The following is a 12,556-nucleotide window of genomic DNA, read 5'->3' as shown; positions in this document are numbered from 1 at the left end:
GGGAGCGGCTCTTGTTTGTGAAAACCACTGTTTTTCCTTTTTTATGTAGATCTCACTAGGCACAGGCTGAGGAACAGACTCACTGTAGAGTGCGGATCTCCAGAGATATCTCTGTTTATAATAAAACCGGTTAATTTAGTCTCTGATTCAGCTCGTCCTTTCTCAATTAAGAAACTCAGGTCGGATTCAACACCAGTCAACCTGACATACGTGTTTTTGGACTGTGGGAGGAAACAAGAGGACCCGGAGAAAACCCATGCACATGCAAACTCCACACAGAAAGTTCCCCTGCTGGGATTCGAACCAGGAACCGTCTTGCTGTAAGACAACAATGCTAACCATTCATCAACCATGCTGTCTTGGAACAAAACATTAATCCCAATATTTCCTACTTGATTTCGCTCAGCTAGCTAAGCACTGGCTGGTTAGCTAGCTACCAGGTCACTTCGCTCGAGAGTGTGACCGACCACGACAGGGACAGAACAGGAAAAGGTGTAGGAGGCCCAGTGAGTATAATAGGCCTTGAGGAAATTGTGGAGGCTTATTATAATGCAGAAGGGAATAAAGTGATGCCCATTAGAATGCTGAAAATTAACAGAATAAAAATAAAATTCCTGTGTGATACGGGAGCAGACAGAACAGTATTGAGGGATAGAATTCCCGGGGTGGTAAGAGGTGATAAACATATTTTTGTGAAATCAGCAAATGGGCAGGTCACTCCTTGTAGTTACTCCCAAAGTTTTGTGATTGAGGATGAGGCATCTGGCTTTCAGGAAAAGGCAATGGCAGTTTTATGCCCAAGTTGTCCCGTGAATCTATTGGGCAGAGATCTGCTGAGCAAACTAAAAATATCCTTGGTGCCTACCACCAATGGAATGGCTGCAATAGGTCCAGGGGAGGAGGTTCCCTCCTACGTAGTATTAAAACAAGGGGCACCCCACTATTGGTTGTCCCTGGATCTGCCCATGCCTGACCCTGGATGGACAGGGGAGCAGCTCCTACGCCTGTTGCCTGATCCTCAACCACCACACACAGAAAGCCTCACTCCAGAGCAGATGCATGTTACGCTTTACTATAAACATACTCCAGGTCCCGATTTTGATTATGTACAGAAGTTTGAAAAACTAGGACCGCAAAGAATAACTCTTAAGACTCTTTACACTGACAGGAAAGGAAAAGCAGTCTGTTCTGTAGGGCTTTCTCAGGAAGCTAAACGTCTTGTAAAAGGATGGACACCTAATCCTCATTTGTCAGTGTCTAAGACGAATGATATGTATTGGGAGGAGTTGAAGCAGTTTTTGAACAAAGCTGAGAGTATTTGTGATTGGCATGAGGATGAAGGGGGCTGGTTTAGTAATAGTGTGGAAAGCTGTTTTTACAAAAACTTAAATTGGGTTGTAACGGCCACTCCCCGTGCTCACATGGGGGAAGATGACCGAGAATGAGTGTTACTTCTGGAGGAGGTAGAACCATGTTTGGCTGCGGTGCCTGACAGTTTCTGGTCTCGAAGTAAAACTGATGTAGGCCTAATGACCACAGCTCCAGAAGTTATTATTAGGGCCAAATCTGATTATAGACCTAGGATAAAGCAGTATCCCCTTAAACCAGACGCTCTTCTAGGGATCAGACCTGTGGTACAGGAGATGCTTGATGCAGGGATCCTGGTGAGAGCCCCAGAGGCTCAGTGTAACACCCCCATATTCCCAGTAAAAAAAAGCTGATGGGAAGAGTTGGAGGATGATACAGGATCTGAGAGAAGTCAACAAGGCTGTTGATAGTAGAGCACCCTGTGTCCCAGATCCCCACACCCTGATGAATCAAGTAAAACCTGAGATTAAGTGGTTTACAGTTGTGGACCTCAGTAACGCTTTTTTCTCTATACCAGTACATCCAGATTCACAGGGATGGTTTGGGTTTACCTTTGAGGGAAAGAAACTCACCTACACTAGGTTACCACAGGGCTATGTGGATAGCCCCACTATATTTGCATCAGAATTAGAAAATTGCTTATCTACATTTCACGTGCCTACACACAGCCAAATTTTGACCTATGTTGATGACATTTTAATTGCATCAGACACTCAGCAACACAATAAAGACACTGCAATAGCACTATTCAAACATTTAGAAAGAACAGGCAACAAAGCATCCCCAGAAAAGTTGCAGTGGGCTACTTCTGAAGTTGTATTCCTGGGTCATAAACTAACGCCAGAAGGCAGAGCCCTAACTGAGTCTAGGAAAACAGCTGTTCAACAAGCCTGTAAACCTATCACTAAGCAACAAATGATGCAATTTTTGGGACTGTGTAATTATTGTCGACAGTGGATTTCAGACTATGCTCAGGTGACCCAACCCCTGTTAGATTTGATTTATGAGACCCCAATGGCCATGAATCAGGAAATAAAGTGGACTCCAGAAGGTGAGAAGGCTTTCAGTGAGTTAAAAAGAAAATTAGTGACCACACCAGTTTTGGGTCTGCCAGATTATAGTAAACCTTTTGTTCAAACAGTAGACTGCAAAGGGAAGTTCATGACCTCAGTGCTGACTCAGCTGTCAGGAGGAAAACAGAAGCCAGTAGCCTATTACTCTAAAAGGTTGGATCCTGTTGCTTGTGCCTTACCTGCATGTGTCAGAGCTGTGTGCGCAGCAGCAATGGCAGTGCAGGCTTCAGTAGATGTAGTACTTTTCCACCCACTTACACTGCTAGTCCCACACTCAGTTGACTTACTTCTGACAGAAACTAAGATGTCATTTTTGTCACCAGCCAGACATTTGTCAGTCATGGCGCTCCTAATGTCCCAGCCACATTTGACCATAAAGAGATGCTCCACACTTAACCCATCGACCCTACTACCCACAGCTGAGGAAGGCACACCACATTGTTGCATTACTAATACTGAGGAAACATGTAAGCCTCGAAGTGACTTAAAGGATGTGGCCTTAGATGAAGGGGAAGTGTGGTTCGTGGATGGGTCATGTTTTAAGAATGACAAAGGAGAAAACGTGTGGGTTCGCTGTGGTTTCACTACAGGATGTTTGTGTTGCAGGCCAACTTCCTTCACATTTCTCAGCACAAGCTGCAGAGATAATTGCTCTAACACAGGCCTGCAAATTAGCAGAGGGGAAGAGCATTACAGTGTACACAGATAGCCAGTATGCTTTTTCAACACTCCATTTCTTTGCTGTACAATGGGCTCGCAGGGGAATGAAGACAGTGGGAGGACAGTCAGTTAAACATGCCTCCCTTCTAAAAGAGTTAGTGCAAGCTGTTATGTTGCCAAAGCAAGTGGCCATTTGTAAATGTGTTGCACATACCAAAGGGAGTGACCCTGTGTCCATAGGGGACGGGAAGGCAGGCGCAACAGCGAAGGCAGCTGCACAGGGACATTTTGGCAAATGTAATCTATATGCTGTAGAAGAAGTAAGACAGCCCATAGATCATGAGGTCCTTTCAGACATGCAGAAAAGAGCCCCACCAGCTGAACAACAGCTCTGGCTCAAAGAAGGAGCTACAATAGAGCAAGATCTTTTTAAAATTAACCCTCTGGGTTCGACGCACGCGCCGGCGCGTTTTGACGCATCTTTTTCTGATAAGGGCGGAACAAACTTAAATTACTAAATTGATCGTACAGATAAAAGAAGTATATCATTCAAATCTGCAAAGGGTCTAGTTTTAGTGGTATACCATCATAATAACAACAAAACGTTGTGCTTTTTTAAAATAAAGAAAGCCGACAGGGTGCGCTCTCGGACTTTTCTGTCTCTGCCATTTCTCTTCACAGACGCGTAAATAAAACAACCAGAATCTCAGCAAATACTTGCCTCATAAAAATAAGAATTATATGGCTAGAAAGCTTGAAATGTTTTCTTTTGAGTGAAACAATTCAAGTCAAAAACAAATCATCACTTTTTATTTAATCCGTATGAACGTAAGGAGAAGTCCGTTTTTTCCTGTCTCACCTCATTACAGGTAATGCGACCCCGCCTTGTACACTGTCCACTGTTCACATGTAAATAATCTCAGGTGAACCAGGTAAATATGTGCACGCCCCCGAGAAATGACACAAAATATCAAACTTCATCATAGAATTTACTCACTTTTTCGGCGCGTTTGGATGATGGCACGTGAAGCGGCGCTCATTACATTCCTCACAGAGACAAATAGTTTAGCTTGTCCTCAGAGTAAAAACACTGATTTTAACTCAAATGAGGATCGTTTGGCTCCTCATTGTGTTGTATTGTGCTGCACTAATCCGTCCCATCTACATTGACTGAAAGGCTCATTATGCGCGGCTTTGTCTGGACGTTCAGTGCGTCTTTTGTGTTCTCAGGTAAATCACATGACTATTCATCCTCAGACACACCCTCTTGCATATGGCCTTTCTGGACAAAAAGTGTCTTAGAAAATTTAAATCAGTGTATTGTTTACTGTGAATGTGTGAACAAGATGACATTCACAGCACTCTGAAGTAAACACTTTAGCCTACAACATGCTGGTCTCCAAAGTCTTGTGAACCAATGTTCTGTTTGTGTTTTATGGTCTTATTTCAGTGAGTAAAAAATTGTAGTTTGCATGCATAAACATTTTTTTCTCAAAAACACAATACTGTATAAAGTTGACGCTCACATATTATTGTAGCCAATTTTGTGCTGATTACAGTGTTATCAGACTTTAGACATTAATATGTTTAAAAAACCCTGAAAAAGCACAAATGTCAGGACATGTCAAAATTTGTCCAGGCCCCAAAAACCCTCTCAGACCCCAGAGGGTTAAAGACAAACTTTGCCTGCCTAGAAGTCTCTATCATACGGCAGCTATTTTGACACATGTGCCTTGCCATGTGTCAACAGGAGGGATGGTATATGCAGTGGAAAAGTATTTCCACGCACCAGGTTTTAATAACTACTCAAAAAATTTTTGTAAATCCTGTTTGACTTGCTGTAAACATAACCCACAGGGAAATCTCAGACCAAAGAGAGGGAGATTCCCCCACCCAGACTATCCATTCCAAGTTATCCATATGGACTTTATAGAGTTGTCGCAATGTCAGACATACAAGTACTGTCTTGTCTTGATAGATGCATACTCTAAATGGGTTGAAATTGTGCCTAGCAAAAGTGCTGATGCACTGACGGTGGCTAAAGCGCTGTGCAAGAACATTATTCCAGATCATGGGATTCCACAGCGAGTCTACAGTGATAATGGTCCACATTTTGTAAATGAAGTAGTGACACAAATGTCCAAACACCTGGGGTTCGAGTTGAAGAACCATTGTTCATACCATCCTCAGAGTGCAGGATTGGTTGAAAGGACTAATGGCACCATAAAAATGAGATTGAGAAAGACTATGGAACAGACTGGGAGGACATGGGTAGAGTGTCTTCCTCTTGTAAAAATGTATATGAGGGTCACGCCAACGGATAAAGGCCTGACCCCATTTGAGGTCCTGTATGGAAGACCCTTTACTCTCCCTATTTGTGAAGATGTGTGTGAAAAACCCCAAGGTGAAACCACTCTTGCTGAGTGGATGAGCAAAATGTTACAAACCAAAGAAGTCATGAGTGCAAATAATCTGCCAAAAGATGTTTTGTCTCCACAGGTGCAGAGAGTCAAGCCTGGTGACCAAGTCCTGATAAAGGTCATAAAGAGGAAAACCTGGTCAACTCCCAAGTGGGAGGGACCTTATACAGTGATCCTGACCACGCCCACGGCAGTTAAGATCCAGGAGAGACCTACTTGGATCCACCAGAGTCACTGTAAAGTACTTCAACCACTAGAAGCCGAGTAAGGAGGAAGTCGGCCGGTATCAAAACCCTTGGCTGCCGAAGAAACCAACTGATCCTTACTCCCAGCTATAGCTTACCTTTGGCTTCTCCTCATTGTAGGACTACTTAGTAGCTTTGGTTGTGCAAAAACAGTGACGAACTTTATAGACACTACATGCTCTGATCGCAGGGCTGACCAAACAGGCATACAAGTATGTCTCCCCCAGAACAGCACAGCCGTAGTTGCAATTCCATTTGTCTCCCTGAACAGAGGTGAGTATAAAGGAAAGGACTACCAAGATCACAACTGGTACATGACAAATAATATAAAGGATACGAGTTGGGCACCCTGGTGGCTGATGTGGGAGACCGTTGGACTCCATCATGGGGCACCACACAGCATGCTAGGCATCAAAAGCAGCTGTTCAAGTTGACAAAGACTGGTACAGGTCTCAGTCTGACCGTTAATATTACGAAAATATCACTGATACCTCGGGGAGTCACACTCATAGGGGGAGTTACAGGTGATTGTTGGGGATTTAGGCTGTGGGCCCATGCAGCTGGCAAAGATCCTTGGTTTAACCTAAAAATATGTGCCGAAAACCGCACTGTCACCAACCTCAAAGGACCACAGGTAGCCCCTAAGACAAAGGAAAAAGGGGTCCAAGTATGGGATCTGAACAATATGACAGCCGATGATTGGGTTCATGCGATGACTGGTGTAAGCCAGAACACAAATAATTGGCTATTATTGGCAGAGGTAGCAGCAGGTTTTGAGTCTTTTCTGTTTTGGTGGAGCACTATAAATAAGAATGTGGACCGTATAAATTATGTGCATTACAATGTTCAAAGGTTAGCAAATTACACCACAAAGGGGTTCATAGCGGTACAAGAACAACTACAGGCTACCTCATTGATGGCTTTCCAGAACAGGTTGGCTGTGGATATGCTCTTGGCAGAGAAGGGTGGTGTGTGTGCCATGTTTGGAGACGTGTTGCACGTTCATTCCTAATAACACGGCCCCTGGAGGAGACTTATCTGAGGTAGTTGAGGGATTAAGAACATTAAGCCAAAAGATGAAAGAGCATTCAGGAGTGGATACTTTGATGTGGGATAATTGGCTAAGCATGTTTGGGAAATATAAAGCTCTAGTAGTCTCAGTTATGACTTCCCTAGCAGTGTTCTGTGCTGTCTTGGTTTTGTGCGGGTGTTGCTGCATCCCTTGCATTCGTTCACTGGTCGAACGCCTTATACAGCGTGCTGTGGAACCAGTAGAACGGCAGGTGGACCAGTTGTACCCCCTCCTGACAGTCATGGAACACTCTGATGATGACTCCGAGGAAGGAGCTCGCTATGTATAAAGAATAAAGCCTGCTCACCATTACACATGATCATATGTGTACAGTTAAGTTGTATTAAGTTCTATAAGAGGACCAGAGGTGGTTGCCCAGAGGCCTGGGGGCCGGTTGGGAATTTTTCCTTTTTGAAGGTTTTCACCCAACCCCTCGTGGAACTGTGAACCCCTCACTTGTTTAGTCACTGTGACGGGTCTCCAGAAAATCCCCGAAGGAAGATGGAAGGCCCTGAACCTACTTTGAAAATGACAAACAGGAGGGAAATGTTAGAGTGATAAAATACTTATGTATATTTTGTGTTGAAGAATTGTCATTTTGCAGTTTAAAAGTATGTACAAGCACTACAGGTCTTAAGAGGAAACACATTGTCTCAAGCTTCAATGTTGTAAGTGATGGTTAAGCACAATGTTACAATAGCAGGATGTGTACGACCAAGATATGCCTCAGGTCAGCACAATGAATTATCTGAGGAAATGTCATCGGTTGGTAATGTCTGTGCATTCAACTTATGTGAATAAAAAGCAGAGAAGGGGAAGTATCCAACAGAGTGCTGTGGGAGACTGACGCTGTAAAGTGCAGGCTCTGTCGGTACTCTCCTTGCTGCAAGAAATAAGCAAACGTTTGCTGTCTTTCTTAAGAGTGGTGAGTCCTTAGGTAAAGAACCCAACAGTGTACAAAGGAGAAAACGCAGGACTTTCACACTGGTGATTAAAAAACTGTATGTCAGTGTTTCACAGGTGACATTCTAGGCCAACAGGTAACAAATTCACCTGTTGTACTTTGATATTGTTTAAACTCTGGTAAAAACTGATTAATTCAGTTTAGCTATAACATGTTTAGACATGAGCAGGAACGAATTGATTTTATTTGAACTGGATTTGAAATGTGTTTTTCCAAGTAATGACATTCTGCCAACCCTTTCCCAAGTCTGAGAGCCATCACCCATGATGGTGCAATTCTCAGCTTTAGTAACTATGCAAATAGCCTGAATACAGCACACTGATGTGTGAATGAATGGAGCTGATTGTTGCAAGTCTGTTGCTGTTGTTTTTGACCAGCCTCATTAAAAGAACAATATTGTGTGTCCAGTGGACACTTAACACTTCCAGTGAGCTGTTGGATTCACTGTAATCATGAGTTACTGAGGACTGAATAGAATCATTAGCATTCTTTCAGACATGGGGCAAGTTTGGGTGTAGGCTCATTAGCATTTCAGCTTTCTGTGCTTTGAACAGACCAGTCTAAAAACAGGTCTGATTTGTGGCTGAGCTGAAAAAGAGATAAAATGGAAATATTGATTTCAGAGACCGGGCAGAAGGGTAGACCCCTAGGCCAACATGGATCCCAGGATGGCTCAGGGGAGCAGGCCCTGGCGCTGGCCAAGGGGGCAACACCAGCCCCGGTGGCTGTCGCTGCGGCTCATGGGGCTCTGCTAGAGGCCACTCAGGCCACTCAGGCCACTCAGGCCACTCAGGAGGTTTGGGCAGTTCAGGCTCAGGAGGCCTTGGCTCCGGCTCGGGCTGCTGAAGAGGCTCCGGCTCCGGCTCGGGCTGCTGAAGAGGCTCGGGCTCGGGCTGCTGAAGAGGCTCCGGCTCGGGCTCGGGCTGCTGAAGAGGCTCCGGCTCGGGCTGCTGAGGAGGCTCGGGCTCGGGCTGCTGAGGAGGCTCGGGCTCGGGCTCGGGCTGCTGAGGAGGCTCCGGCTCCGGCTCGGGCTCGGGCTGCTGAGGAGGCTCTGGTGACTCTGGGGGCTGTGGTCCGGATGGCCCCAGGGATTCCAGGGATTGCGGCACAGGAGACGGCACAGGAGACTGTGGGGAAGCCGGGGCATGATACGATGAGCATGGCAAGCCAAAAAAAAGACTGGCAGCGAGGGGCCCCATCCGTAGATAGGGCGTGGCTGAGGCTAGTCTGCGGCGTCGGGAAGGCATGATGGGTGGTTGGACTAAGCAATGCTAATGTCTAGGGTAAGTGAAAATGAAGTTTGGTCTTTCTTCGGGCCAGGTTGTTCTGTCATGAACTTGGGCGTGGTCGGGAGCAAACTTCACACAAAACACAGGAGTGAAGGAAAAGGTGATTTATTGAGTCAAAAAACAAGGTTAAATAAGAACTAACACATAAAGCAGGAGTACATGATGCATGAACATAAAGACAAAGACAGGGACTCAAGGGGAACAAGGCATTAGGGTCTGGGTCACACACTTAGGGAGACACACCAGACCAAACAAGAAAACATGAACATGAAAGTCAGGGAAAACAAGGCATGAGGGTCTGGGTCACACACAAGGAGGACTCACAGACCGAGGGGAAACATGGACATGAAAATCAGGGAAGACAAGGCACATGAGGTCTACAGAAAAACGGGAATGTGGAACAAAACAAGAAACACACAGGGGAACCGGACACAGACGGAGGGAGTTAACGAGGACAAGGTAGCAGGGCAAAACAGGAACACAAGAACACACAAGACATGGTGAGTACACAGACAAAAACCAGAATACTTAACACAAGATGAAAAATCCAAGAAACGAAAACCCAGGAAGGACATCCAAGACGTGAGACAACAGAGGCGAGGTGAACTAGAAGCGGCTTCTCAAAGGCAGTGGTAAACAAGGCATGGACACAGGAATCACAAGAGACGAGGTAAGGCAACAGACATGGTACAACAGACAACCTGCCCGGATTGGAGCTAAGGAGAACATTTTTTTCTTTGAAAAAGATGAGGGCAGCTGATCATGGTCTGAAAGCTTGATGATGGAGGAACAAGTCCACTTGTTTATTAATGGTACAGTTATGTCTCCAGGTCCAAAGAACAGCTGGGCACAGAGACTTAACTGTAACTCCCAAAGTAGCTTATCAACCCAGAACCTCTTGCACCCTAAGCAAGAAACACCGTTAGACCAACAAGTATCAACATAGCAGTAACATAGGGGCCTGCTGTCTTTCATATTAAATCTCACAAATCCTGTTTCACAGTGTTTGTATTTATATTTAGGTTTATATGTATATATACAAACTGTTACATTCAGAAAAACCTACATGCAGATCAGTCTGACACAGGCACCAGGAATGACTGAACAAGATGTAGGAACAACCAAAAATGGAGATTTAATGGCATAAAGTGCTTTTATTTTCAGTGTTGAAACAAGTGACAATATGACAAAGGGAAAATAGTGTGAGAGTAGAGGACGACTGGTTGAGCCTTAAAGAAATGAAAATAATAAAACAAAACAGACCTATCCAAACCAAACTATCCCGGATAAACAAAAGGAAACGAAAAACAGCCAAATGGAGAATAATTACATTTGGAAATTTGTTGTACATGAAGCCCATGATACAACATGACAACATGCTGCTCTACAACAAATATCCTCATCCGGATAGAAAGGAGTCACAACTTGACACATGAGACCAGCGTGTTAAAGAAGTGCAGCTCTGAAAAGAAGTTGACAAACATGAGCATGTAGGGAGGAGAATCTATACAGGAAGTCTTTCTATTCCTATACCTTAACTTCTCCTGACTATCCATGCTCAATCTTTTTAAAATTTGTATCTAAGAAAAGTCTTTGACAAGGTAAAACATTTGCACCAAGTTCTAGACAAGTTTGGTTTTGGGATCTTTTCAGAAAGTGGACTGAGTGTGCAGATGATTTCAGCATAAAAAGTAAAACGTTATATAAAAGCTGGAAAATAGAAACTGGAACCATCAGCTTTCCCACAGATGCAATCAAAAGGTGTCAGGATGGCCAAGTGGTCTAAGGCACCAGACTCAAGGCTTGATTCCATTCTATGAACATGATATTCAGGTCTCCAGCTGAAAGTGTGGGTTCAAATCCCACTCTTGACAGAAGTTTTCATGTATTGATTTCTACCCTGTACTTTGATAATATTCAATGTCTCTCATGTAACAGTAACAACACTGAATCAGCTGCAAAGATATTCTGCATTAACCTGATAGTCAATTGGCAGAACATAGGTGGATCCAAGTATACCACATTTACAGTTAAATGTGTGTCATACACAGCCTACACCCATACACAGGATTGATTAACACAGGTGAACATAATCTACTAATGAGCAAGGCTGCCTGGGAAATGAACACAGAAGGAAACAGGAACTAACCAAATAAGGAACAGACAGAAAAACAGGGATCTTGGGCCTAACAAGTTCTGGCTTTCTTCTCATGAATCTCTAAATTAGCATAACATAACCCCAGAATAGTTTAACCAATAAGCAGATGGAACTTTCACATGACTTGCAGTGATGCATTTTGGTTTGCTTAATAAGCTGAAGCCCTTCAACAGTCTGATTTCTAACTATATCCTTAATATATATGACTGCACACAGGTGTAGATGGGTGGTTGGCACTTATGTTCCTCAAGAAAAACTGCTCTGCTTGTTTTCCAGAGAAACCACAAACCAGAGAACTGGTGGTGGACTTTAGGAGGAGCAGGAAGACCCCAGTTCCTGTCTCCATCCTTGGAGACGAAGTAGAGATTGTGGACTCCTACAAATACCCTGGAGTCCACATTAACAGCAAACTGGACTGGTCAAACAATACAGATGCACTCTTCAAGAAAGGACAGAGCACACTGTTCTTCCTCAGGAGACTCTGTTCCTTTGGTGTGTGCAACAAGCTACTGAAGATGTTCTATCAGTCTGTAGTAGCGAGTGCACTGTTCTTTGCAGTTGTGTGCTGGGGAGGTGGCATCAAGGCTGGTGAGGCCAACAGACTAAACAAGTCGATCAGGAAGGCAAAATCTGTTGTTGGACTGGAACTGGACAGTCTGGAGGCTGTGGCAGAGAGGAGGATGGTGGACAAAATCAAGTCCATACTGGACAATCCTGCCCACCCACTTCATGAGGAACTGTGGCGAATGGGAAGTTCATTCAGCCACAGACTAATTCCCCCTAAAGCCAAGACTGAAAGATTCAGGAAGTCTTTTGTGTCCACGGCCATAAGACTCTATAATTCCTCAATATAAAAAATAACACACGCACACACACACAAACCCCCAAAAACAAATAATTACTTTATAGCTTTTCTACATACAAGTTAATTACTTTATTAATTACTATTAATTTATATATAATTTAAATATTAAATTTAATAACTTTAAATGAGAATAACTGCTGTAACAATTTAATTTCCCCTTGGGGATTAATAAAGTACTTCTAGTTCTTCTTCTTCTTCACTGCAGCACCCAAGGTTCTAAGCCATCACCACCCAACCTCACCACCAAGGAGAGCAGGGCCTTGTCATCCCTGTCTAAGGACGAGACTATTACCATCCGTCAGACAAAGGGAGATGCACAGTGGTTTTAACAGACTATCATGAAAAAGTAATCTCTCTCTTGGAAGACCAACAGACATATGAAAAGCTAAGAATGGACCCCACCAGCACCTACAAGAGAAAGGTGAGTGACTGTTTAAAAGAA

The 12,556-nt window shown here is 44.0% G+C and overlaps 1 protein-coding gene across 1 annotated transcript in view; it reads left to right on the top strand.

Annotated features, from left to right (window-relative positions):
- The window catches only part of LOC113137744 (zinc finger protein 665-like), a 323,439-nt gene that overhangs the window by 16,709 nt on the left and 294,174 nt on the right, over window positions 1-12,556 (top strand). Inside the window, exon 3 of the mRNA XM_033325118.1 lies at window positions 9,123-9,130. Within this exon, the coding sequence (XP_033181009.1) occupies window positions 9,123-9,130 (8 nt within the window). The remainder of the gene's footprint in view (window positions 1-9,122; window positions 9,131-12,556) is intronic.

Source organism: Mastacembelus armatus, unplaced genomic scaffold (genome assembly GCF_900324485.2).
Source record: "Mastacembelus armatus unplaced genomic scaffold, fMasArm1.2, whole genome shotgun sequence".
NCBI lineage: Eukaryota > Metazoa > Chordata > Actinopteri > Synbranchiformes > Mastacembelidae > Mastacembelus > Mastacembelus armatus.
This window is presented reverse-complemented; position numbering and strand designations above follow the sequence as displayed.